The sequence below is a fragment of the Sarcophilus harrisii genome, chromosome 3, assembly GCF_902635505.1.
Source record: "Sarcophilus harrisii chromosome 3, mSarHar1.11, whole genome shotgun sequence".
Classification (NCBI taxonomy): Eukaryota; Metazoa; Chordata; class Mammalia; order Dasyuromorphia; family Dasyuridae; genus Sarcophilus; species Sarcophilus harrisii.
This window is the reverse complement of record NC_045428.1, coordinates 441,837,317-441,864,269: the sequence shown is the minus strand read 5'-3', so window position 1 is coordinate 441,864,269 and position 26,953 is coordinate 441,837,317. Positions and strand designations below refer to the sequence as shown.

Genomic DNA, 26,953 nt, shown 5'->3' with positions numbered 1-26,953 from the left:
TCAGCTCTCTTTTCAGCCTTTGCTAAGCTACTATATTTCTTTTATTTGAAATGTGCTCCAAACTCAAAGTTATTTATGTTTTTGCTGATAACTAATTTCAATAATTCAGGAGGTAAATGATTTCATCTACTTGCCTTTTCCCCAGTGGAGACCACCAGCATCCATGCTTTTTTACCCTGTGCAATGTGTGTCTCTGTCTTAATATAAATCCTCTCTTTTGTAGAGGACCCCGAGAGTGTGCCAAAATCATTCTTATTCTAGGATGCCATATTGCTATAATCTTCCTTAGATCCCTTTTCAGACTGCTGTTACCTTCAATAGCTTCAGTTGAGATATGCCTTCCAAAATTGTTTCTTTTTTCAATCTGGTCAAACTTTCATTAGTCTTGACTAATCCAGAAACAGTTTTTCTTCTGTGAAAATAAGTCTTCATCCCAATTTTGACTTCACTACCAAAAACTGCCATTATTTTCTTTTTCTATATTCCCTTAGCAATCTGAAAAGTTTTGGTGGATTGGTAAGGGAGAGTAAGGAGAATATGTAGGAAGTAAGTACTTTATATATTTTGTATCATTTAAATGTAATTGAATTCCTTCCCAGAACAATTTTAGATTGTCCTTTCAGTAACTTCAGTCAAAATGAACGCCTCTTAACTTTCAGCTTTACTCACTAATACTAAAAAGCACTTTCCTCACTTAATATCTCAACTGAATTACTTTAGGTGGACACTCCTGTTGGATTAAATCTGAGATATCTAGTCAGTTTCCCTCATTTTACCTATTCATACATATTTCATGCAAAGGGCTATTCAACTATATTTCTATGTGTTTTCCATCTTCTTCTAACCAAAATCTGTCCTCTCCTATTTAATAAGGTATACCTTTGCAAATCTTAAAATAACTACACATTAAATAGCACTTTAAGGTTTCCCATGTACTTTACATATGTATTCTCAAGTCCTCAAATAGCCCTGGGAGGTAGATGCTATTGTTATCCTCATTTTACAAATGAAGAAACTGAGGCGGATAGAGATTAAATTAATTGTCCAGCATCAAGTCACTAGGGAGTGTATGAGGCCAAGTTTCAACTTAGTCTTCCAGAATTCAGATCCAACCCTCCATCCATGACATAATCTAGCTGCCCCATGTGGAAGCCATGTGGAAATGAGAAAAGGAATGATTCCAGACACGAAAGACAGTTTGTATTAAGATATTGAAACAAATGAATGCTACATACAGCACAGATAAATTTGACTAAAATGTAGAGGGTGGGAGAAGGTAATATAAAAATTCTTTTAGGTTCCACTCTGTTTAAGACTTAAGACCTTAGCAGTCTGTTGTCCTAAAGGTAATAGAGAAACACTGAAACTTCCAGATCAGGTAAGTGACATAAGTCAAACCTGTGCTTTAGGAACTGAAACTGAAATCTGTGCAGCAGATGTACTAGAAAAGAAGAAATTCAGTTAGAAGGTTATCACAGTAGTCCACCAGAGAAATAATAACTACCTTAACTATAATGATGGCCCGGTAAATAAAGAAAGGAACAGAGAGAAGGGAGGAAAAGGAGTAAGTTTATTTAGAGCCTATGGCACTATCCCTCTTTTATAAGACTTATCCAAGTTAATATAGTTAGTAAATATCTGAGTCTGAATTTGAACTCAGATCTTCCTGAAGACTCAATACTCTCCGATGTAAGAGATATTATTGAAGTAGACTGAGCAAGTGATTATATAGAATGGAAGAAAATACAGGGTCAAGGATGACTCTGAGATTATAAGTCTGAGTTCCTAGAAGGATGGTGTTGCCTATAGCAGAAGCTTAAACTTCATTTCCTTATCCAGTGAGCTTGGCTTTAAGAAGACTTTTACAAAGAGCTCCAAAAAACTCTGCTCTGAATTTGATTTGGGCTTATCAAAGACTCTGAGGACGCCCACTGAAGCTATCAATGTAAATCAATGTGAGCAGAGAGAAGCAAATTTTCTTTCATCTCAGAAGGAAAAGAAAATTTATATTCTAGAAAAGTGTTCTAAGTTATTCAAGTTATGTAGCAGGAAGTTCTAGAGTAATGGGCAAAATCTAGGGACTGGGTGCATAATAGACTCCATATTTTTGTTTTTGCTTTTTTTTTTTACATTTCTTATGTTAATTACATCAATTTCCTTTTCTCCAATTCCATGAATAAGTATATCACAATCTGTATCGCAGATTGTTCTTCCTAACCTCAAAGCTTTTTTCTGTCTATGTGTTATATTTTCCTCATAGTTGCAAAGATGATTTTCCTCAACTATAAGTTTTATCATGTTACTCTATAAACTCCACTGGCTTTCTATTCTCTCTAGGAAACAATACACATACACACATATATATATAAACATGCATACATACATATATATATATATATATAATACACATACACATAAATATGCATGTATTATGTACTCCTCTGTTTGTTTTGAAAATTCTCCACAATTTGGCCTCATCCAATCTTACCACTCTCATTATCCATTACCCTCCTTCCCATACTCTACAGATCTACTTAAACATGTGTTCTTGCTGTAACTTACACATGGCAATCCGAATTTCTATTTTCTATTTTCACTGGCTAAATCCAATTCCAGTAATAGAAAGTATTTTCCCACCTCATAGAATCCCTTCTCTCAAGTCTCAGTTCCAGCTCAACTTGTATATGAAGCCTTTCCCGATGTCCAATTGCCAATGCCCTCCTTCCAAAACTATTTTGTATGTATTCTGTAAATCTGTTGCCTAATCTGATGAGCTCCTTGAGATCAAGGACTGCTGCATGTTTCTTTTATCTCCCCATCCCTGGCACATAGTAAGCACTTAATAAATACTTGTTAGTTAGTTAATCATAGGTCTGAACAATATAAATATAGAAATAATAGGAAACTTCATCAATAATGCTAATCTATAATTACCTCTGGGCAGCTTCTCAAACTTTCATTAGAAAGTCAGTTTATTATGCATATTTAGTAATTTCTGTACTCAGCACTGTACTGGGTATTATGGAAATACAGATGAAATACAAGACCTAGTTCTTTATCTGAAAGTATTTAAAATTTGATTGAGAAGACAAGTCTAATTATACTAAATTATTCCCATTCCTATACAAATTCCCAACAAAATGCATTCCCATATCCCATCATCATCAAATCCTGTTGATTGTTCTAATGCCATCCATTCATTTCTTCCTTTCAGTCTACAAAATGCCTTATCTGACAGTATTTTCTTGGTCCTTCCAGGTTCTCATCCCTCATCTTCCTTATCCCACATCTTCCTGTAGAGAACTAACTCTCTTTAATACCCCTTTTGTTTCTGATATCATTCCTCTACCCTTAATTGATATTGCAACAAATCCCCACTTCTTTGCATGGTTTTCAATCCTTGTGGTAATCAGTGCCCACCTTCCTTCCTAAAGAACCATTTTCATCTCTCTCCCCACTCCCAAAGACTATTCCAATTGGGCAGATCCTCTTCCTAGCCTTAGAACCAGCTAAGGCCATTCCTATTTTCATGCCATCAATCATATTGTTCTCCACATTTATAATGCTGACTTCTCACTCCTGCTTGGCCAAATTCTCTCCTTCAGGTTCCACCAAGAAGACTTCCCTGTTACATACACCATTATCCTCTCTCTTTTCTAATTTTTATAGCATTTATAGTTTGTGCCATCCCATTTAATTCTTTAAAAAAAAATATGTCTTTTTTTTTAATTATGATTCTTCACAACATAATGAGAAAAGAAAGGAATAGAATTAGTTTTAAAAGACCTAGACTGTGATACCAGTTCTGTTTCATACTAGCTATGTAACTGTAGAAATGACTTAATCTCTCTGAGCCTCAGTTACCTCATTACTAAAACAGGGATAATAATACTGGCCTACCTACTACATGGAATGATTGTTAGCATAAAATGACTTAAAGTTTTGGGGGCAGCTAAGTGGTGGAGTGGTTAAGCCCTGAAGTCAGCAAGATCTGAGTTCAAATCTGGCCTCAGATGCTTAACATTTCCTAGCTGTGTGACCCTGGGCAAGTCACAACCCCAATTTGCCTCAGCCAAAAAATATGGCTTAATGTCTTTAAAAATTCTTTGAAATTGAAAAGTTCTAAACAATTTAAAGGTACAATTGCCACTATTTTCATTATTATCACCATTATAAATATACCTTAGCAATTCACCCTCAAACTTAACTTGATACCAAAATAGTTTATCTTCAACTTCTATGCTTCTTGCATAATGTATTTATTAGCTTATCTGTCATTTGGCAGGTTTTACTTATTAATTGTGTACAACTCTGAGACTTTGATCCACATTCACCTCCAGAATTTCATGCTCTTTGCCTTGTGGAAAATTAACTCTTATCTGCTTTCTGAGTTGATTACAGGATATGTCTTTCTGTTAACCAATAAGATTTCATCTCTTTCACATCTTCTAGATCAACTTCTTCCTTTCTCTGAATCTCAGAAAATTGGAGATGTAAAAACCCTTTATATGTGTTTCATCATTTCCTAAGAGAAGAAAATCACTTCAGCTTTTCCCATCTGCTCTCCCTTCTTTTCCCTAAGGTGTGAATGTGTAAAGTAGCAATGTTCCTAGTGACCTAGTGACTTTTATCAAAAGGCTTCTTTTAGAAACTCAGTTTGCCCACAGGCTCTTACATATAGCAAACAAGCAAATAAAACACAGAATTTCAACTGGACTGATCATATCATATTTCACCTGCAGTAATATCATTCATTATATAATAACATATATATTAATAAATAACAATTATGTATGTGTTTATATATGTATGCGTGTGTTTATGTATGTAGGTTTTTGTCCCTTTGCTAAAGGATTTGAGAATAAAGAGGAGTGGGTGTACTGAAATAGTGCCCACAAGGCATTAGAAAACTTGCATTGGAATTCTGGTTTCAAAACTCATCGGCTTTGTACCCATGGGCAAATCACTCAACTTCTCTGAATCTCAGTTTACTCCAACCATTAAAAACTCTATATAATAAGTTGTGTGCTGTCTAGCTCAGAGACAGAAGGTTCTCAAGGTTTATAAAATCTTAAAATATTCTATAATTGTAAGTTGCAATTGTTATAACAATTGTCTGAGGGTAAAATGAAGAATAGGTTATCTGCTCCAGCCCTAAAAGTCTCTCCCTCACCCATTTTTAACCATAGACATGCATATTAACCAACATATCAGTTACCTTGGATATTTGAGAAGAAAACAAAAGTATGAAACTGTGCTTCACTATTAATCTCTCTTTCTAAATCCAAATCAGTTCTTTTTTTTTTTTTTTTTTGGATGTGGAACATTATATCATCTTGAGCCATAAAATGAACTGTTCAAACATGAAGCATTTATGAATTAACAATCATGCTGGAAAATGGAGTAGCATGCTTGGTTGATGAGATGTGAAATGAAAGAAGTTTCAACCAATGAATTATGGCATATTCATCAATCATATTATTACAGCAATAAAGGGGTATAGAAAATAATGTATAAATCTATCACCTTCTCTACTATTTGTTCTTTTTGCATCATTTAAAAGTAAAAGGCCCAACTCTTTCCTTCAACTGTTCATGGACTTCCTATTGAAGTCAATAGAACCTCCATATATAGACTAATTACAAATTTCTGAGAGGTAAGATATATGACTCCAACATAAATATGTTGGGTTTTTAGACCCTGAAAGCATTTCATATTTAAAGAAGTGGTTCTTCAGAATAATAATGTCTTGGGTGGGGGGGAGGTTGATACCATGTTTATGCCATATTGACTAACTTCTATTACCCTCTGTCAATTTCTAATGTTTTTAATTTATTTCTAGTAATAGAAAAGATGCAGATGATATAATTTTCATTTGCTATATTTATGTCATAACCTCAGGCAACTTTCCACTGTAATCGCCCACTTTTTATATATTGAATTATAGATGGGAGAGTATAATTAGGGTCCTTTCCAGCTCTAAAGTCTTTAGCTTCTCATAGCAGCAGTATAGCATTATAAGGAAAGTACGAATATTAGCATTATGGGAAAGGCACACATCTTATTAGAGTCAAGAAACTAGGATTATAGTCCCAGGTCAGATAATTACTTTTGTGAATTTGGTCAGGTCATGGAAACACATACCATTAAAGCTGGGAAGGGACTTTAGAGAATAGCATCCAATTCTCTCATTTTGCAAATAAGGTAGCTAAGGCCCACAGAGATTAAGCAATTTGCTCAAATTTATAAAATATATAAATAGATAAGGGTAGCTAGGGATGACGAGTTTTGACTTGAAGCCAGATCTTATGTCCAAAGTATAATGATTGTCCAATCGTACTCCCTTGTCTCCTACTTAAAAATCTGAGTTTCAGTTTCATCATCTGAAAATTTGGATGAGAAATAATTTTAAAGCCCTATATAAATTTGAGTTAGTATTGTTCTCCACTAATATCTTACTATGACATCTTCTTATGGTATTTAAATGATCTGGATATTTCAAGGCTGTGCCAATGCACCTAAATCTAAAAAGGCTGAGTCCCCTTTTGGGGGGATTCCCATTAATTATATTTGGGCAGGTTAATAACCAGGTAGCCTGCAGGGTGATGAATTTTTAGACATAGCAATTCTCAAATTTATTAAGTCTTCAAGATTATGTCCTGGATCAGTGACAAGATTACACAGCCTTGTGAAATCAGAGCTCTTTGAAGTATTTTTATTATTATTTGTATTAATGTTAATTTTTAAAAGATAGTATTGTTGGGGTAATTAGCCCCATCTCCCTAAATGATGTCCAAGTCAGATTCTATTTTAATGAAGTTCTTCTTTACTTCACCATCATTTCTATGTATTCTGGGCTAAAAGGAAATTAAATGAAATTAATTTTTTCCCTAACTAAATTTTTGTAAGCTAAAAAAAATTACCCTGTGAGGTGGATTTTTGAGTTTAAATCGGTTAATCTCATTTGCTCTGTTTCCTCATCTATAAAATGAACTGGAAAAGGAAATGGCAAACTGCTTTCATCTTTTTTTTTTCAGAAGATGCTTTTATTAAAAGTGGGTGACATCTATAATGAGACAGTACGAAAAAAAAATTGGTCCATGAAAAAAACATAATATTCAGTTAACAAAAAGTTATCTGTAACAGAGACACTGCCTAAGTGGGGGGAGGAAGGCCCATGTCTGAGCTTCTTTCACATGGTCCTGATCAGGAGTGGGGCCAGAACTCAGCTGCCCTCCCCCGACAGAGGTTTGTGAGCTGTCATTGTAGTAGTGTAAGGGAAGCTTTTCAGAGGGAGATTCCGCTGCCACCAGATATGGAGCAGTGACGGAGGGAGGTGCACTCGCAAGAGCCTGAGGAGGGGTGGGGAGGCAGGACCCCTGGGTCCTCAGCTCTACTGGGCCAGACCCTTGGCCTTGCTGCCTACCTGAGGGGCTAAAGGATTTCAGCTGGGATCAAGGATAGAATCACCAATCCAACAAAGAGCTACTCTAACCCCTGGGCTTTCTCATTACTCAATGTCCCCAGGACCCACTATGGGGTGCTAATTAAAGGGGGCAAAGGACAAGAAAATAGAAATAGTCCAGGGCTTTTATCCACTGGGTTTGAGGGGTCTCTCTCTATTGCAGAAAAGGTGTACTGGGAGGACTGGTGGCCATGTCTCCAAGCAATAGCTGGAAGGAATGGATGCCTTTACTGGCAATGACAACACAGGCCAATGGATGTGGGGAAAGGCAGGGCTCCCAACCCAAATACCCTGGCTTAGGAGGAATCCCAAGGAAAAAAACTGCAAACATAGGGAGTGTGCCAGATAGGAACAGCTGTCAGGGAGCAAACTCTAATACTGATGTGAACCCCTCCACAGGGCATTCAGGGAAGAGCTAAGCTAGCAGGCCATCCTAGGAACACAGCTTAGGGCTCAAGTAGGTCAAGTGGTCTAAAAGTTCCCATGGGTCCCAGAATGTCCCATTAAGAGAAGTACTCTCATATCTTTGCCAAGAAAACTCCAAAGGAGGTTATAAAGTATCAGGCATGAGTAAGAAAACGAGTGAAGAAGAATATGAATAGAGCTCTAGCATCATAGGACTTGGCTTAAGGATTACTACTCTTGTGATCTCAGGCAACTCATTCAATTTTCCTAGATCACTACTTCCCTATCTCTAAAATGAGGAAGTTGGACTAGATAGCCTCTTAGATCCTTTTCAATTTTAATTCTATGAGCCAATATAAATCTTATGATACTTTTTTATTTATATCTTTAAAATTTGCATTTTATTTACTAAACAGAATTTTCATCCTGTCTATTTGACCTCTTTCAAAGGACACTGACACTCTGGTTCATTTTAAATGACTCTAAATGATCCAACCTATATCTGAGCAACAATTCTTTCCACCACATACATAGCATGTAATCATCCACATTGGGGGAAATGTTTGGCAGAAGGTACCCTCTTCTTCCTAAAGCAATTCCTCATTCTTCTTTTGAATACCTCTAATTTTAAGGAAAGTTTTCTTTTGTATTATATATTCAATAAAGATATATCAAAACCTAGGCAAGTCTCTAAAACTATAAATTATGGAGCAAGTGCCAATCTTCTTATTAGAAGAAGCTCCTCATGGAAGTGATATATATTCATGAAATCATAGGTGCATTTAGATAAATTAAAAAAAAAAAACTAAGTAGTGTATTGACAGTAAGTTTTTAGTGGTATGGTATTACCCTCATAGATAAATGTTGCCCTCATAGAAAAGTGTTATAAATAGATAACAGTATAAGAGGTAACACTCTCACACAACTTTCTTGCTAATATTAAGGATATTTGATATGGAATTAGATATTAACTGATAAAGAAAAGAAATTATGAGAGAAACAAGTAGGAATAAAAAGGGTACTATCTCCCCTAGCATGTATTGAAATCCATCTATGACTTGGTGTATGATCTTTGCCACTTGGTGTAAGCAGGCAAAAAAAAAAAAAAAAAACCTACTACAATCAATCTGGCAAACATTTCTGAATGTATTTAAGCAGGTTTACAGATAACAGGCAGAGTCTGTTCACTGAGCCCTATTTAGCTTTTCCATTTTATTGTAGGGTCAGCCAAAATTTTGATGATATAGTCTTGTCAGTCTGGAATTCATTTCTAGCCCCAAAACATGATGAGAAATCAGAACAAGCATTTAGTTAAAAAGTCATTGATGTCAGGAAAACCTAGTTGTAAGTCCAACTTTGTTTTCCTAGACAAGTCACTCAACCTACCTCTGCCTCATTTCCCTCATGTATAAAAGGAGGGGTTGGATTCAATCACATCTAATGCTTCTTTGAGCCCAAAATCTATGGTCCTGAATTCCATGATACATGCAAATTTTGATACATTTCATGACTAAGCATGAACCATTTTAGAAATATATTTTTGTCCAATAAAGAAAATCACTGAGTTTAAAGCTCAGAAAACCAAGAACTGAAAGTTGCCACTGATCACTCTGGACAAGTTACTAAATATCTGCAATCCTCAGTTTCCTCATTTGTAGAATAAAGTTAATAATACTTGTTCTACCTCCCTTCATAAGATTGTTGAGAAGATCAAATAAGTTTATATGTGTTAAATAATTTGTAACCAAATGCTAAACAAATGTAAGATATTACTTACTTATAAACACCTATAAAAATAAAATACACTTTTATCCAGGGTATATTTGATTTAAATCAAATAGATTTACAGTCATGACTTAAATTGAATCCCAAAGAATCAATTTAATTTTTTCTATAAAACTTATTTTTTTATGTAAAAGTAATGTATTAATAGTAATAGCTCCTATTTGTGTTTTCTTTCTTTCATCTAATGTATTCACAACCTAAAATATGTTAATGGGAAAAGTAACACTATTCCTTTCAGGATTAAAAGAAAAAAGGAAAAAAGAGAGGGGAAGAGTGCATAAAATTGGTGCCATGTTCAGAGCCCAATATTTTAAATTCCTGAGGTTGATTTGGCTGAATTAATATACCTAAGTATATTTGATAAAATGGAAATGTCTGTCTTGTTCAAATAATTTCATATACTTCATAAAAGTGTTCACAACTTCTATATTCCTTCATAATTTAAATGAACCGTTTCAAAGGTCTGCTTTTGATATGGTAATGTCCTGTTACTATATAGCATGGCAAAAGTGCCTTCCAAATTAAAATATTCAAATAGAGGAGTGAAGTCTTTGGGAAATTAAATGAGTGATTACATAAACTTTGCTTTACTAAATAACTATGATTATTCAAGTCTATTCTTCACTTAACTGTATAAAATAAAATTACTTTTATAGTTGCTGACCAGAGTTGCTTACCCAATGGCCTAAGGCCAGATATCGTGATTTCTTGAAGTCCCTACCTTAAAAAATACCAGCATATATTATTGTTCTAAAATGTAAAGTGGACTCTTTCTGAAAACAAAACATCCATGTATTTAGCTTATGAAAAATATATGTTCAAGTTATGAAACATCAAAATAAAGTTTCATAGAAGTGCCCTGAGTTGAAGCAAACCCATTCTAGATAAAATTATTGTAAATGAGATTTTATCCTTGAGTTGAGCTAAACAGAATAAATTAATGTCTACTCAAGTGGAGTGGTTCTGTTATCACAGAACTCTCTGAAAGTCTTTCTCTCATGGGTTTCATAAGGGATTAATCGCATTCCTAGCCTCCAGTTCCACTCTTATCCCTACCCCCAGAGAGTATTAAGGAAGGCTTGAATTCTTCCTACAAAGATGGTGCATGTTTTCCATCATTTTCTTTTCTCTAGAAGAAACCTGATCCCTTATATGTCTACTGTAAGTTATAATCTACTAATAATGAACAAATATGCTTGATAAGCTAGAAGAGAATATACTGTATTGTTGAAATGCATTAGTTTGAGATCTTACTATGTTCAATTGGTAAGATTAATACTTAAGTGGTCCTTTATAAGTAGCTCCCTTTTTAGCCTCCTTATTCCTATACTCCTAATCCATAAGGTGATTGTCTTTTCTTTATAAAATATACTTCCTACTTCCTTCCCTATATCTAGAATGAGCTCTAGTCATCAACTCCATCAGGCTCTAATGGGTCTTTTTAACTTCAGTACAAAGTCTAATGCTAATGCTAAATGATGAAGAAAAGGAATTGACTATCATGCAGACATCTAACAATTATGGGTAGATAACATATCTTTTCTCTGGTATTCATCTGATCTCTTAACCAGGAAGATGTCTCTATGGATTCTATCCATGAGAATTTTCCATTGAGAATTTTTTGTATATATGAATATTCCATGTTCTGTGCAACATGTCCCTGCTTGGAGATAAAGCCCCAGTCTTCCACATGGGCAAAGTGTGTAATTTTCTTTCAAACAGCTCTGTTCTTTTAAATTACAGCCTCCTGGCACTGACAAGGAAACAACGGAAGGCCAGAAAATGGGGATTGTGGGTAGCAAAAAAGTCAACATCAGGGAAGCTATACAGGTTCAGCATTGATTCAGAAACTAGAGATTTTTACAACATAGATATCAATTCTGAGTGTTATAATTGTAATATAAGAAAAATCTAAGGCAATGCCTACTTATTTGGGGGTTTTTTTGGCTAAGGCAATTGGGGTCAAGTGACTTGCATAGGGTCACACAGCTAGGAAATGTTAAGTGTCTGAGTTCAAATCCGAACTCAGGTCCTCCTTACTTCAGGGCTGATGCTCTATCCACTGCGCCACCTAGCTGCCCACTATGCTTGTTTTATATAGCATAATGCTGGTTGAAATAAAATACTTGAAGAATTGTTGTTGATAGTTCAGTGCCATTGAGAAGGAAGTCTCTAAATGAGTTCTTCTCTGATGCTAATATTTTTATCAGGTATTTGATAAAGGTATAGACAATGCTTAGGAAATTTACAGGTGACCAAAGCTGAGAAGGATTTTAAAAGATCTTGACAGGTTAGGATACTGGGTCAAATTGAAATTTCATGGGTATTGTGATAAAGTCTTATAGTTCAGCTTCTAAAGTCAAAGACAAGATGGGTGAAATATGACTAAGAGAAATTTATTTATACACCGAAGGTTTCACTGGACTGAAATTCAATGAATCAACAAATAGTGAGCTATAATGATCAAAAATGGTAATGCAAAAAAGAATACATTACTATTGTATTTTGCCTTGACCAGAGTACATGTGGAATATTCTGTTCACTTTGGGGTGCAACATAGTAAAATAGATATTGACAAATTAAAAAATGTTTAGAAAAAAGTGACCAAATGGCAAAGGGCATTGAACTCATGTAATAGAAGTATTAGCTGAAAGAACTGCGATATTTAGACTAGAAAAGACAAAAGCTGGTGGGGTAAGGACAATATTTGAAAGTGAAAGAGAAATTAGACATCTGCTTAGACTCAGAGTACAGAAATAAAATCAATGAGGGAATGTTTCAAAGAGACAGATTTAGACATCATGTAAGAAAAATCTTCCTAATAATTATTGTGATCTAAAAGTGGATTGGGCAGCTTGGTGATGCAATGAAAAGTGGGACAATCTTGGAGTTAGGACGATGGTAGTTCAAATCCAGTCTCAGACCCTTACTAGCCATATAACCCTGAACAAGTCACTTAATCCTATTCAACTCAATTTCCTCATCTGTAAAATGAACTAGAGAAACAAATGGCAAACCACCTCAGTGTCTTTGCCAAGAAAACCCCAAAAAATGTCACAGAGAGTTGGACATAATTGAAATGGTTCAACACCAACAAAAATGGACTAGACTGTCATAGTAGATAGTGCATTCCCCTTCACTTAAGAGTCTTCAAGAAAAGTCTGAAAGTCTGTATACCAAAGAGATAAAACAAAAAGATTGGGGGGGGGGGGCAGTTTGTACAAAAATTATTTATGATAGTTCTTTTTGTAGTAGCTAAGAATTGGAAATCAAAGGTCTGCCCATCAATTGGTCAGTGGCTAAACAAGATATGACATATGGTTGTGAAAGAATATAATTGTGCTATAAGAAATGATTACTAGTCAGATTTCATAAAGGCCTGGAAATATTTACAGAAACATATGCAAAATGAAGTAAGCATAACCAGAAGAACATTGTATACATTAATAGCAATATTGTACAATGGAGAACTGGAAATGACTATGCTATCCTCAGAAATACAATGATCCAAGACAATTCCAAAGGACTAATGATGAACCATATTATCCAGCTCCACAGAAAGAACTGATATTGTCTGAGAATAGACTGAAGCATACTATTTTTCACTGTTTCTTTGTACCTTATTTCCTTTATCTTTTTTTTTCTTTTTTCATTCGAGTCTTCCTATGGAAAATATAGAAATGTTGTACCTGATTGCACATACATAACTTACATTGCTTACCATATCAAGGGCAAGGGGAAAGAGAAAAGTGGGAAATAGAATTTGGACCTCAATCAAAAGAATGTTTAAAAATTATTTTCACATATAAATGGGGGAAAATAAATATTATTAAGTCTGGAAGGTTATTTGTCAGGTGTGATGGAAAGAGAATTCTTGGTGAAGTACAGCTTAGACTAAATGGCCTCAATCCCCTTTCTAATTCTGGAATTCAAGAATAGCAGCATTTTTTAATTAGAGTTTCAGAAAATGATGTGAGTATAAAAAGTCCTAAATCATTGCCCTCTATTTAAGCAGGACTTCTTTTAAACCATCCCTGAAATATAATTGTATATCTTCTCTATAATTCAGGGAAGTCTATTTCACATTTTGTCTTGCTAATGATTCACTGTCTTTATAATCAGATATTGGCATGTTGTAGTGCAGATTTATTTTCAGTGTTTCTTTGGAGAAAGGGAAAATGGTTATTGACATCCATACAGTAGTTTTTCATGATTGACATTAAGCCACTTATTCTGACTGAGAAACTCATTGAAGTGTATCTCTGAAATCCTATATTTTCACATATTATTATGTTCACAGTCAGCAGTAATTGTTAAGAAAATGATATAAAATAATGTCTGGTAAATAGTTGAAATTTTAGTCATTTCCATAAACATCAATGTGAGAGAAAATTAGATATATATTCAGATTGTAAATTTATATGTATTATTTCAAATCCTTCAGAATTCCTTACTGCTTTATAAACAGAGGGTAATTGCAAGAATCTCATAAAAATTTTTAAAATGAGTTTGCTTAAATTTAGCAGTTCAGCAATGATATAATTTAATTGTGGTTTGTAAAATTGAGAGTGCTGGGTACATTGATCTTATTCCCAGGAGCAAAATCAAAATCTCAGTGAATCCTCTGTGAATTGAATTGTATTCAATTAAGTTTGTCTTCAAGAAATCTTAATTGTAGATATTTAATTGTAGGAAACTGGATCTCATGTCATTTTCAATTCATTTTGCTTCTGGAATGGAATCACCTAACTAATAAATAGCACATGGATTATTTCCAAACATTTGTTCAATGCATTTTACTCTTTTGCATCAGTGGAGTTGAAACAGATGTTGCCAACTGTTGTTATTGTTAAACAACTTAAGTTGTTCTTATGCAGAATTAATTTGAGCTTTAATGAATGGCCCAGGCTGCCTTCTCTGTCTTGGAAAGAGAGAGAGTAAAGGCAGATGTAATAATTTAACCAATTATGCTCTGAATATCTCTCTACAAAGTTTTTCTCTGTTGTCTTTCCATGATGTGAAGGTGGTCCTGAGTTTTTACAGGCTATGGTGATAAAATGAAAGTACTGACAGCATCAATTATGATAGAAATGTTTTAAATAAAGACAGCTACATGATAGCATGGGTAAAGTACCTGCCCTGGATTCAGATATCATTTTAAATATGGCCTTAGACACTTGACACTTATTAGCTATGTGACCTTGGGCAAATCACTTGACCCCAGTTGCCTCCTAAAATAAAAAATTTTCAATAGAGTCTTAGTGACAGACAGAGTCAGCTTTCTAAAGACCAATTCTGCTAGGTACAGAGAAACACCAACAGGAGTCTGGCCAGCTGATAATGAATTGGTCATGGCAACCTATAAAACAAAGGAAAATACAAAATGGCCCCTTTCTACTTCTTCAATATCAATGAAAGAGCAGCAGGGGATTAAGGGGGAGAAATGTAGAGGGTAGCAAGAACCACTAGATTTTAATATTGTTACTAGACTCTAATTTAGCTGTTGGAACTATAAGGTTGAGATCCTTGTCAAATAACTAAATGAATGAAAAATGCTATTGGAGGAAGTAAATTATAGTCATCCTATCATTCATGTTATACCTGAAACTTGAACAAAGGTATAAGTTGATGAAAAGATATCTCACGTGTTCTCCTTGGAGAGTCAAGTAAATAAATTGGTAAACCAACTGATTTTCTTGTGTATCCCAAGCAATAGTAAACATTTCCTGGAATATTTAGTTATCTCTTATTATGGTTCTCTTGATCAACAAACATCTAGGCCAGGATTTCTTAACTCTGTTTTGCATCATGAATCCCTATGGAAGTCTGGTAAACCCATGGACTTCCTTCTCAAAATTTAATACATAATATAAAGTTTGTAATATAACATTACAAAGAAAGTTACCAATTATCTTTAAACCAATTCATGGATTCCAAATTAAGAGCCCCTTGTTTTAGGTACTGGGAGTATAAAACTGAAATACTCTCTGCTCTCAAAGTTTTGGTCATACAGACAAAAAATATACACATAAATAATGATATACAAGATAAATATGAGGTAAAGTTTTTGAGTGGGTAGAGTGATAACAATTGAAAAAATCAAGAAAGGCTTCATGTAGAAAATACCATTTCTTTTTAGTCACCCTAGTTCACAAATTTGGCATCATTTTTAACTCCTCAATCTAAATCACCCTACATATATAGTCATTAAAGCTTATCATTTCTATCTCCACACTTTTTTTGTACACTTATATGGTCACCACTTTCACTAATGCCCTTATCATCTTTTAGCCAGATTTCTTCCAAAACCACCTAATTGATTTCTCTGCCCCAACCCCTTCCCTCTAAGCTATCCTCTTGTTCAATCATTTTCGATCAAATCCAACTCTTTGTAATCCCATTTGGGATTTTGGAATGGTTATAGAGGAAGAAATAGAAGAGGGTTTGATGATTTACCTGGGATCACACAGCTAGTAAATATCTGAGGTCAGATTTGAACTCAGAAAGAGAATCTTTCCTTATTCCAGGCTCAAAACTCTATCCAGTGCACCACCAACCTACCAAATTCTCTTAACATTTGTCAAAGGGATTTTCCAAAAGCTCAAGTCTTACCATCTCACTTATCTTTCTGCTCTCTGTAGGTTAAAGTTTAAGTCATTATATTTAACTTTTAAATTTCTTCACCTATCTGTCCTCAACCTTCCTTTCCAAATTTATTACATATCACCTCCCTGCCCATATTTTATGGTCCAAACAAATTGGCTTTCTCATAGTTCCCCACTCATAACATTCTATTTCTCATTCTGTGCCCTAGTACTGGCTATGCTCTGTACCTGGAAATGTACTTCCCCACACCTTTTCCCAGCCTCTTAGAATCCCTTCTTTCCATCAAAATTTATACAGGATTTTAATTCAGGTCTTCCTGATTCCAGGACAAGTACTATCTCTACTGTACCACCTAGCTGCCTCTATTATTATATCAGTTATAAGCACTTTACTTCCAAGTTTCTCTGTTTTCAGGCCTTTCTGGCCATAAGGCAAATAATCATTCATACCAGTTAAGAGCACAGCAAAGGAACCGATTACATTAACATTCATCAAATGTTTCTATTTGATTATATGTTAAAGAATATTACAGTTTCTGAAGACTTAAAAACAGATTATCACTCAGGACAATGGGTAGGTGTGAGAAGCCTGAAATACATAATAAATAAGTAATTCTGACAAATAATAGCAGAAAAGAATGTTATTGAGGGAATGTATGAACAAAAAAGAAGATGGGCTAGTTATATGGCTAAAGAGAGGAATAAATGGTTGACTAGTCTTTGTGCCCAGCATATTCTTTGGAACTTCTTTGGTGAAATTATGGGGGGGAAAAGAACAAGAATCCCTTAGAATGGGCAGGAACTAAGGATGTGAGTTCTGCCTTGATAGAGGTAATATGAAAAATATTGAGATCTCAAATCCATTTGAGTATTCCAGAAAGAAACTAGATTTAAATACATGAAAAAATAGTTTTCAACATTCACCTTTGCAAAACCTCGTGTTCCAATTTTTTCTCCTTCTTCCTCTCCTCCCCTAGACAGCAAGATTAAACATATGCAATTCTTCTAAACATATTTCCATATTCATCATGCTGCACAAGAAAAATCAGATCAAACAGTTAAAAAAAAAAAAAAACCACAAGGAAAAAAAAAAGCCAAGCAATCAATATCAACAATTAAAGGTGAAAAGATGTTTGATTTTGATTTTGAAGTTTTGATCCATATTCAGTCTTCATGGTTCTCTTTCTGAATGTGGATGGTTCTTTCCACCACAAGTCTATTAAAATTGCCTTAAAATTCCACATTTTTTTTGAAAATTTAAAATAGGATTTAATTTTTTAAAATTGCATATGTCCTTTATGATATGAGTTTATTATTTCCTTATTATTATTACCTTATGGTAAAGGAAATTGTCTTGCAAAAATACACCAAAAATAGATTTAGAATTAAATCTTGACTCCATCTTTGGCCAGGGCATATAAAAACTTGTAATGTGTTTAATCTTTTTAATTTTTAGAAATATGTGACAAGTATGATATTATACGTTATTAATTTCTTATAAACCTCATTTTCATAATGAAATAGCATTATGGTAAATTAAGTTCTCTGCTATAGAAATGTAAAATTATACTTACATATATGAACACAATTTGATATTTACAATAAAAATATTTTGTATCTGCTAATTATAAGCCATGGTAAATACTGTTTATCATATTTGGTTGGCCTCTTACCATATATGATTATAGCTTTTCAAATATTTTTATCTCTTGATATCATGCATTTGGTTTATTGGCTTTTTATTAATAACTAATGAGAGTTTTTTTTTCTTTTTTTGTAGCAGATGGTACGTGAACAGTACACTACAACAACACAAGGCACAAGCCTAGAGAGGCCAGAGAACCAGTATGTCTACAAAATTGGCATTTATGGCTGGAGGAAGCGCTGCCTCTACCTATTTGTCCTTCTCCTGCTTATCATCTTAGTTGTGAATTTTGCTCTGACAATTTGGATTCTTAAAGTCATGTGGTTTTCTCCAGTAAGTATCTTCTTTAATTTCCCATTTCTTTTTCTACACCTTGGGAAACTTTTTTCCCCTTTGACTAGCACTTCATCTGGGTTATATATATATACTAGCATCTGTCTCTGTTTTAGGTTTGTTCTTTCTTACTTCAGTGAGTATTTTCCAGTTCCTCTGGGATTTATACATATTATATTTCTCTTTTGCAGTTTTCATCTCACTATGAATTATAGATTTTTGTATGTCTTCTGTTAGTTTCTGATGGCAATCATGATTTTTCTCATTGATTGAAACAGTTATGTTTCAAGGGTATTTCAGCCTTGCCCTTTTTTCTATATTTAGTTCATTTGCATTTAGATGTAACCTGCTCACTTTCTTAATTCTAATTTCTAATCAGCAATTTTCCTCAATCCAAGATTGATTTAGCTAATAAATTCCAAAGAGAATGCACACAGCTTTTTAAAATATCTATATATTTCAAAGAAGCCTAAATACCTCTATATTATAGTACATACTAAAACTTTTATAATATTTAACTAAAGTAGTAATTTTAATATAAAAGTTTAAAAATCTGTAAAAGGGAGTTTTAATCAGAAAATGGGAAAAATTCTTCAAAAATAACATAATTAAGGTAATTTGTTCTTACCTGTATTCTATGATCTGGTAATAAGACAAATGGATTTTTCATTTAAAAAAAAAATGCTTTTCTCTATTCTTCCTGTTCATTAAAGTCATTCAGCTCTTTCTTCTTCTTCTTCTTCTTCTTCTTCTTCTTCTTCTTCTTCTTCTTCTTCTTCTTCTTCTTCTTCAATCAGGGTTAAATGATTTGTCCAGGGTCCCACAGATAATAAGTGTTAAGTGGCTGAGACCTGATTTCATCTCAGATCCCCCTGACTCCAGGGGCATTATTCTATCCACTGTACCATTTAACTTCCCCTGTCATTCAAGTTCTAACCACTTACATTGATCTTAGGAGTAGTAATATTGATATTAACTATGTACATGTTTTATGTACACAGGTTCTCTAGTATGTAAATTACTATTGTAATTAGTATGTAAATAATTTCTAGATTTTATCTTTTTCTAAAATTGAGATTAGCTATTATGTCAACAGTAGAACCCATCCTGCCTACCTGAACTATTTAATGGAGGAAAATAATGCAAGGCCTATTTTTACTACACTCCCAAATTGTTGCTAACACCAATGAGAAAAGATTATCCTATCTCAGTCAAATGAAATTGCTAAATGATGGATTCATTCCCCTTTCCCCTGAATGGCCCAGAATATGTCTTGCTATTAATGTAATTGAAGAAAAAAGGAAAGTCAGCAGGAAAAGGTCTGGTGTTATCTTCTTTCATTAAGTGTTGCATATTAGTAGGGTGGCTCCACCATTGACAGTCAATCTCAATTTTGGGAAACACTTCATAACCTTAGAAGTTTGGTTCATTTTTTCTGCCCTTACACTAATGGTAAGAAAAAGGAAGAAAGACACTATTTAGTGGAGAGTAGGAGAACTTGAATAAAATATGGTAGCATGCTATTTTGTTCTGGCTAAATTATAATACTTGATGTCTCTCCCATTTTGGCAGACTGCTTCATTCTTTTGAAGGAACCTAATATTTTAAGTCCCTAAACTTTGACTTAGTTCATGTATTATTATCAGTATTATTATTACTAATAATAATTGAATGCTATGATATTTTAAGGATAATTGATTTCACTGGGCATTCCTTTCCACCAATGCACATCTTAACTTCTTTAGCTAATTATTAATTCATAGAAGTTCTTTGCAGGTTGCTATGGCAATGCAGATGATGAATTTTTCTCAACTACATAAACTGGTCCCTAGGCAATAGGCATCTGTCATTGGGTCCACACTCAACCCATTCCTCACTTGAATAAGATCTGCCAGATTCTGTGGCTCTATTGGCATTGCCTTTGAAAGCCTAGTTTCCCTTTCATACCATATCAAGTATCAAAGTGGTCTCAGTGGAAATAATAATAATCTGTGTAGATAATTTACATTTCCATAGTATTTTAAGGTTTATATAGGACCTTCTTTACAATAACTTTCTGAGGTAGATGAGATCAGAGATGTGAAGTTACTTACCCACAGATGCCTATTAAATGAAGGATTCAGTTTTATTCATTAATTTACTTAATTCCTTTTAATGTTATGGGCACCTTTTGTAAATGTTTTATGCCCTACTTTTTGTAAACTTACCTTGTAAAAAACAAAAACAATGAAGCAAAATCAACATACATAGGGACAAAATATGCATACTGCCTTAGTTTCTTGCTTCCCTTTCTAGAGAAGTGTATTTTAGCATCATCCCTGGATCACACTTAGTCATTTACAATTAATCACAATTCATGTACTTTTAATGTTATTTTATTTAGAGCAGTTGTTATGCATACTATTCACCTGGTTCTTATATTTTTTCCATATTAATTCCTTATCTGTGATTTTTTACAGCACCCAAATATTCTTTCACATTCATTATCAGTTCTTTTCAGCCATTTCCCAAATGATTCACCAACTTTGTTTCTAGTTTTACTACTATGAATACTATTCATAGAAAAATGTTGGTGTACATATAGGGTCTTTCAATTTTTGACCTGATGTTCAGTATCAGGAAAAATTTAGTGACTTTTTTATTTTAAACTTTTTCCCAAAATATTTGGATCAATTCACAGCTCTATTAGTAGTGTAGTAGAGAGCCCATCTTCTTGTAGATCCTCTAAAATTGAATATTTTCATCTTTGGTCACTTTGCCAGTTTGCTAGCTACATAATATGAAACCCCTGATTTGATCTGTATTTCTCTTTTTGGAGCTTTCACATTTTTTTTTTTGAAATGTGTAATTCTTCCTTTGGAAATTGTTAATATTCTTTGGTCACTCATCTATGGGTGAATGGTTCTAGGTTTTATGATATTTTTGGTCAACTTTCTATAGATTGTATTATAGGCTTTTCTCAGAGATATTTAATGAAAAGTTTTTTTTTTTTTTTTCCCATTTTTTTTCCCAGAGTAGTGCCTCTTTTAATTCTGGGTTTGTTAGTTTCAATCACATGAAAATTCTTTTACTTTACTTAATCAAAATTCTCTATTTTATCTTTTGCAATCACCACTACCTTCTTATTTGTATAGGAATATCCCCTATCCATTCTTGTACAAGATACTTACTTTTGTTCCCCTATAATTGTTTGAAAATATAATCTTTTTTTTACAATTTACTAAGAGTTGATGCAATAAAAAATGTATCTAAACCTAATATCTGTAACAATTGTTTTCCATTTTTCCTCAGCAGCTATTGAATAGGATACCATTTTCCTTTAGGGAGATTAGATCAAATGAAAAAAACCCTGAAGTTAAATTTCTTTGAGGGAGTTTTGTTTTAAACAAAAATATAAATAATAAAAGTAATTACCAATATTTAGCAATAAAATCTAAAGTTGCTTGGTTTTAGAAAACATTGTATTGCCCAGAAAATTATTTACATGGCAAAACATTAAAAGATCCCAATTTTACGTTTTTGGTTTTTTTCAGAAGCAGTCACAGGCTCTGAGCAGGATCTAAGGAATTAAAATTAAGAGTTAAATCAATTCAGCCAACAAGTACTTCTTAAGCACCTAGTGTGTGTCAGGTGTTATGTTAGACACTAGAAACATAAAATTAATCCTTATGTTAATTAATCCTACTTACAACATATACATATCTAAGTAGATAGAGAATAAATGCAAAGAAATGATAGAGGAAGCTAGCAATTGAAGGAAAGGCTTTGTGTAAAAGATAAGATCTGAGCATTCTTAAAGGAACTGAGAAGCTTTGAGAAAAGACCTAATTTCCAGCCCTACCTCTTATATTTACCAGTGTGGGACCTTAGAAAAATCATTTAATCTCTCTGGACTTTAATGTTTTCATCTCTAATGGGGATGGACTTGATGTCTTCTGAGCCCCTTTGTCATCTCTAAATCTGTAATTTTATGGAATGAGAGAGTGCATTCCACTTCTATTGTAAAGGAATACAGAGGAGAGATAGTTGCACCTGGAACATTTGTACTCATTGTTCCTGGAATGTCCTCCCTCATCTCTGCCTCCTGGTCTCCCCAGTATCCTTTAAGTCTCAGCTAAAGTCTCACTTTTCTACAAGAAGCCTTTCCCAGTTTTCCTTAATCATAGCTTCATCCTTTTAATTATCACCAATCTATCCTGTTTGTATTTTCTTTATATATTGGTTGTGTGCCTGTTATCTCCTCCATTAGACTGCAAACTGCTCAAAAGCAAGAATTGTTATTTTTTTTTTCAGTCAGGCAATTAGCATAGCATTTGGGACATAATAGCACTTAATAAATGCTAGTTAACTTTATGTAAAAAATTGCAAAAGAAAAAACAAGTTTGATAAGATCATAGAGCAAGGGAAGGGGAGAAATATATAATATGGCTAGAAAAGTAAAGCTTTAAATCCTAATAAGAGTTTTTTTTTCCCCCCTAGAAAGTAAAGAGAGCCCTTGGATTTTATCTAATAAGATAGTGATATGGAGAGTTAATCAAAAAGCAAGAACTATGCTTAGAATTAGAGATACAAAAAAAAAAAAAAAAAAAAAAGGTAAAAATGCCCCCTGTCCTCATGGAGCTGACATTCTATTGGGGGACAATATGTAAATAGCCAGGTACATAAAAGATATCTATAAAATGTAAATCTCAACAAATCTCAAAGTGAATCTTGGAAAAAAAGGCTCTTACTTTGGCAGCTACAAGGAGAATGTTTCAGAATGTGAAGACCCAAGATGGAAAAAAAAAATAATAATTGGATAGAAATAGAGCTAAAAATGACCTTAAAAATCATCTTATCCCTCCTCCTTTCTAAATTTCTAAAAGTTTTAATTCAATTAAATTTGATCTGTTTATAGTGAATATCAATATAATTATCTTAATTTGTTTAAGAACCATTTATTAAAATTATTTGATTTTATATAATATAACATTTCCCCACCAACCACCTTGGCCTCCAAATAGCCCATAGAAAAACTGTTTTATAACAAATATGTATAATCAAGAAAAAATAAATCAACACATTCTCATGTTTGAGAATGTTTCTGAATCTCAAATCTATCACTAATCCACCTTGTTTCTACATGATCTGATACATCCTATGTGAATCTAGTTCATTATCTCTGAATGGAAGGTATGATTTATTCTAATGCTTTTGAAGTGATGACTGAACAACACTTTGAACATAGGGAGCAGAAGAGTCATTTTATAATTTATTCCCATCATTTTATTGTCATGTCAATCAATTATTCTCCTAATTCAACTAAATAAATTCTGCATCAATTATTATGTCTCTCCATATTTCTATGAATCCATCATATTCTTTATTTCGTATGGCACAATAAAATTCCATTTTGTTTAAACTGCTCTTTTTTAAGCCATTCCTTAATTATGAGGAATGGAAATTTAGAATAGTGAAATGACTTACCCAATATTATGTAATTAATGAGATAGGAGAGTCAGAATTTAAACCTGAGTAAAGGGCCCTTACTCCAGCTATTTCATTCTGCCACTAACATCGATTTGAAAATAATCTTAAACTTTCTCATTTGGGAGAGAATCAGAAATTGGCTGTGGAGGAGAGGTTTCCAAATAAGTCTTTCATTTAGAATGAAAACAAAAAGCTCTAACAATCTCCCTACTTGGGAATCTCTTTAGATAAAAGATAAACAATAGCAGTGATATGGGGAAAAACATCTTATAGTGGAAAAAGCAGTGTTGTAGAATCAGACAATAGGAATCTTATTAGTCACATTTGAGCTATATAAATTGAGCAAATGGTTTTACTTCTTTGAGGCCTCATTGTTTTCTCATCTATAAAATGAGGGGGTAAAACACTATATAAATATAAGGATTTTTAAGACTCTAGGATCCTATAGTAAATTATGAAAGCAAGATAAGTATACTGAATGGCATTTAAGCTTCCTTTTTTATTTAATAGTATATTTTTCCAATTGCATATAATGACAGTTTTAATATTTATTTTGTAAGATTCTGAGTTTCAAATTTTTATCTCTCTTCCTTCCCTCCCTTCTCATCAAGACAACTAGCAATCTAATATGTTACATTTACAGTCCTTTTAAATATATTTCCATAGTAGTCATGTCCTGAAAGAACAATCAGAACAAGAGGGAAAAGCCACAAAAAAGAAAGGGAAAGTTAAAACATTATCCTTTAATCTTCATTCTTTCTTTGGATGTGATGACATTTCCCATGACAAGTCTTTTGGAATTGTCTTGTATCACTATATTGCTGAAAAGAGCCAAGTCATTATCATTAGTTGATCCATCTTGCTGTTACTTTATAAAATTTAATTCTGGTTCTACAAATTTAACTCAGCACCAGTTCATGTAAGTTTAATAACTTCACCAGCTCTTGAAACTTGACTAGTATTTTATTATGATACAATTATCATATCAGTTCATTCAAAATCCTCTAGAGCTTTGAAGAAATTGGGATTTTTTTTTCCCTAGTCATTTCAGTTGTATCCAACTCTTAGTGACCTCTATTTGGAGTTTTCTGGGCAAACATATGAGAGTGGTTTCCATTTTTTAATCTGGCTTATTTTCAGATAAGGAAACTGAGGCCAACAGGGTTAAATGACTTGCCTACGTTCACACAGCTACTCAGTATGTGATGTCATATTTGAACTAAGATCTTCCTGACTTAGGCAGAGCAGTGAATACACTGAGCCACCTGAGTTGCCCTAGGATACATTTTAATATATTGTTTATTATTTTAAAATTATTCCTAAAATACTACTATTATGGCATGATACTATTATGGCATGATAAATGTTTGTGTTTCACATATATTAAAATTATTTCAAATACCATTATATTCTAATGATATTAGATTACTTGAAAATCTAGAACATTTTCAGCTACCAATGAAGGTTCTACATGGTCTAGCCCCAGTTTTAATTTTCTCTGACTTTCTCTGCATGGAAAACTTCCACACCAGCCAAACTATTTTAATCTATATGCCTCAAGTATACCTTAACTTTTCTAAATCTACACTTTTGCTTATGCCATTTTCATTACCCACAATACCATTCAGGCCATTCTGTTCAACTAGATTTTAAAATCCTTGATAAGAATAATTACTTCTTATGCTTTTTTATATCTTTATAAATGAGAGACCATAATGTATAGTATACCATCTTGCATAGAGAATAGATGCTTGGTTTTTTAAGCTGATCCGCTGATGATGAGGCACAAATTGGTTCTTTAATATAAGTGTTTCACCATATTTATAAAAAGGAAATTTCCAAATATAAATTTGGGAGAAATATCTCCAAATATTTGGCTGAATTTGACTTTTCAGTTGAATAGTGTTAAATATTCTTGATCCCAGTTTCCTTCTTTATGGAGAAAATGAAATTCAAATGATATTGCAGTTGTCATTCTTAAAATTAAAATTCTTAAATGTAGGGCATTAATTATATTTAAAGTAACAAAAAATGCCTAAAAACATAAGATAGAGTGATATAATAGAAAACATATTATATTTGAGGGAGGAGATACTTGGTTTTAAATATTGCTTCTGATACCTCCAAACTGTTTACACTTAGTACAATACTTATCACATAGTAACTGCTTTAATAAATGCTATTTGACTGACTAGCTGATCAAAATATTTAAACCCTCTTATTTTATTTCCTCATCTGTGAAATGGGAATAAAGAACGCTTTTAGCAGCCATTTTGTACAATTGTTGTGAGAGTAAAATAAAATAATACATGCAAAACAAGTTGTAAACTTGAATATGCCATGTAAAAAGTCAGTTAAGTTGATTTGACTAGGATTTGACTAGTCTTATTTGTTTGAGTAGACTAATTCATGAATCCTCTCTCACTATAAGAACCTATGAATAAAATATTGTGTAATTTTTCAGAAATAGTCGTGTTTATGTGAAGTAGTTTTAAATTTTTTAAGGTGGATTGCCTATTCTTACTTATGTAAATGAGGCATCATGGAAAGTGATGTGAGAAGTCAAATATAGGACTCCCATTCTTAAGTAGCCAACATTCTAAAGGATACAAATTGTTAATCACAATAAACACCTAGCAGCCAAGGTGATAGAATGCAAAATATTTACTGATTCACCAAATATTTATTGAGCATTTCTTTTTGTGCTTTTTACTATGCTAGAGTATGTGATTTTTTTTCAAAACTGAAGTATACCTTTCTATGACATGTATATCTAAAAGAAATAAAAAGTTAATTCATATAACTCAAGATATTAAAGTTTTTAAAATACAATATTCTTATTGTATCTTCCCTCCTACTTCTGATAATTTGTTGCTAATTTTCACAAATACTTCCTTTCCTATGAAGAACTACTGATCAAGTAGTCAACCTGAAATCAACCCATATATCCCACTGGATAGTTGTATCTACTCCATTGCCACAGTAAATCCAAAATATCCCATCACACTATGTTCTTAACCCAACACAAATATGAATTTGTGTGTAAAACTTAGGAGAGAGTGATTTATTGAAGAAGTAGATGAAACTGGTCCGCAAAGGCTTCCTAAAGAAGACAAAACATTTTTAAAAGCAAAAGAAGGGTGTGAGTCAACCAGAGAATTGTAAGGAGGTCTTCTAGAACAGAATAATACTATAGTTGAGATGACGAATAGTTTCTAATTTTAGAGCAGAGAACATAAGCTCAAG

General features: G+C 33.2%; 1 protein-coding gene across 2 annotated transcripts in view; it reads left to right on the top strand.

Moving 5' to 3' along the window:
- The window catches only part of SGCG (sarcoglycan gamma), a 242,957-nt gene that overhangs the window by 29,001 nt on the left and 187,003 nt on the right, over nucleotides 1–26,953 (top strand). The window contains exon 2 of one of the 2 annotated variants that reach the window (XM_031960792.1): nucleotides 18,044–18,238. In XM_031960792.1, the coding sequence (XP_031816652.1) occupies nucleotides 18,044–18,238 (195 nt within the window). Of the gene's footprint in view, nucleotides 1–18,040; nucleotides 18,239–26,953 lie in introns of both variants that reach the window. The other variant, XM_031960791.1, reaches the window with a different exon arrangement.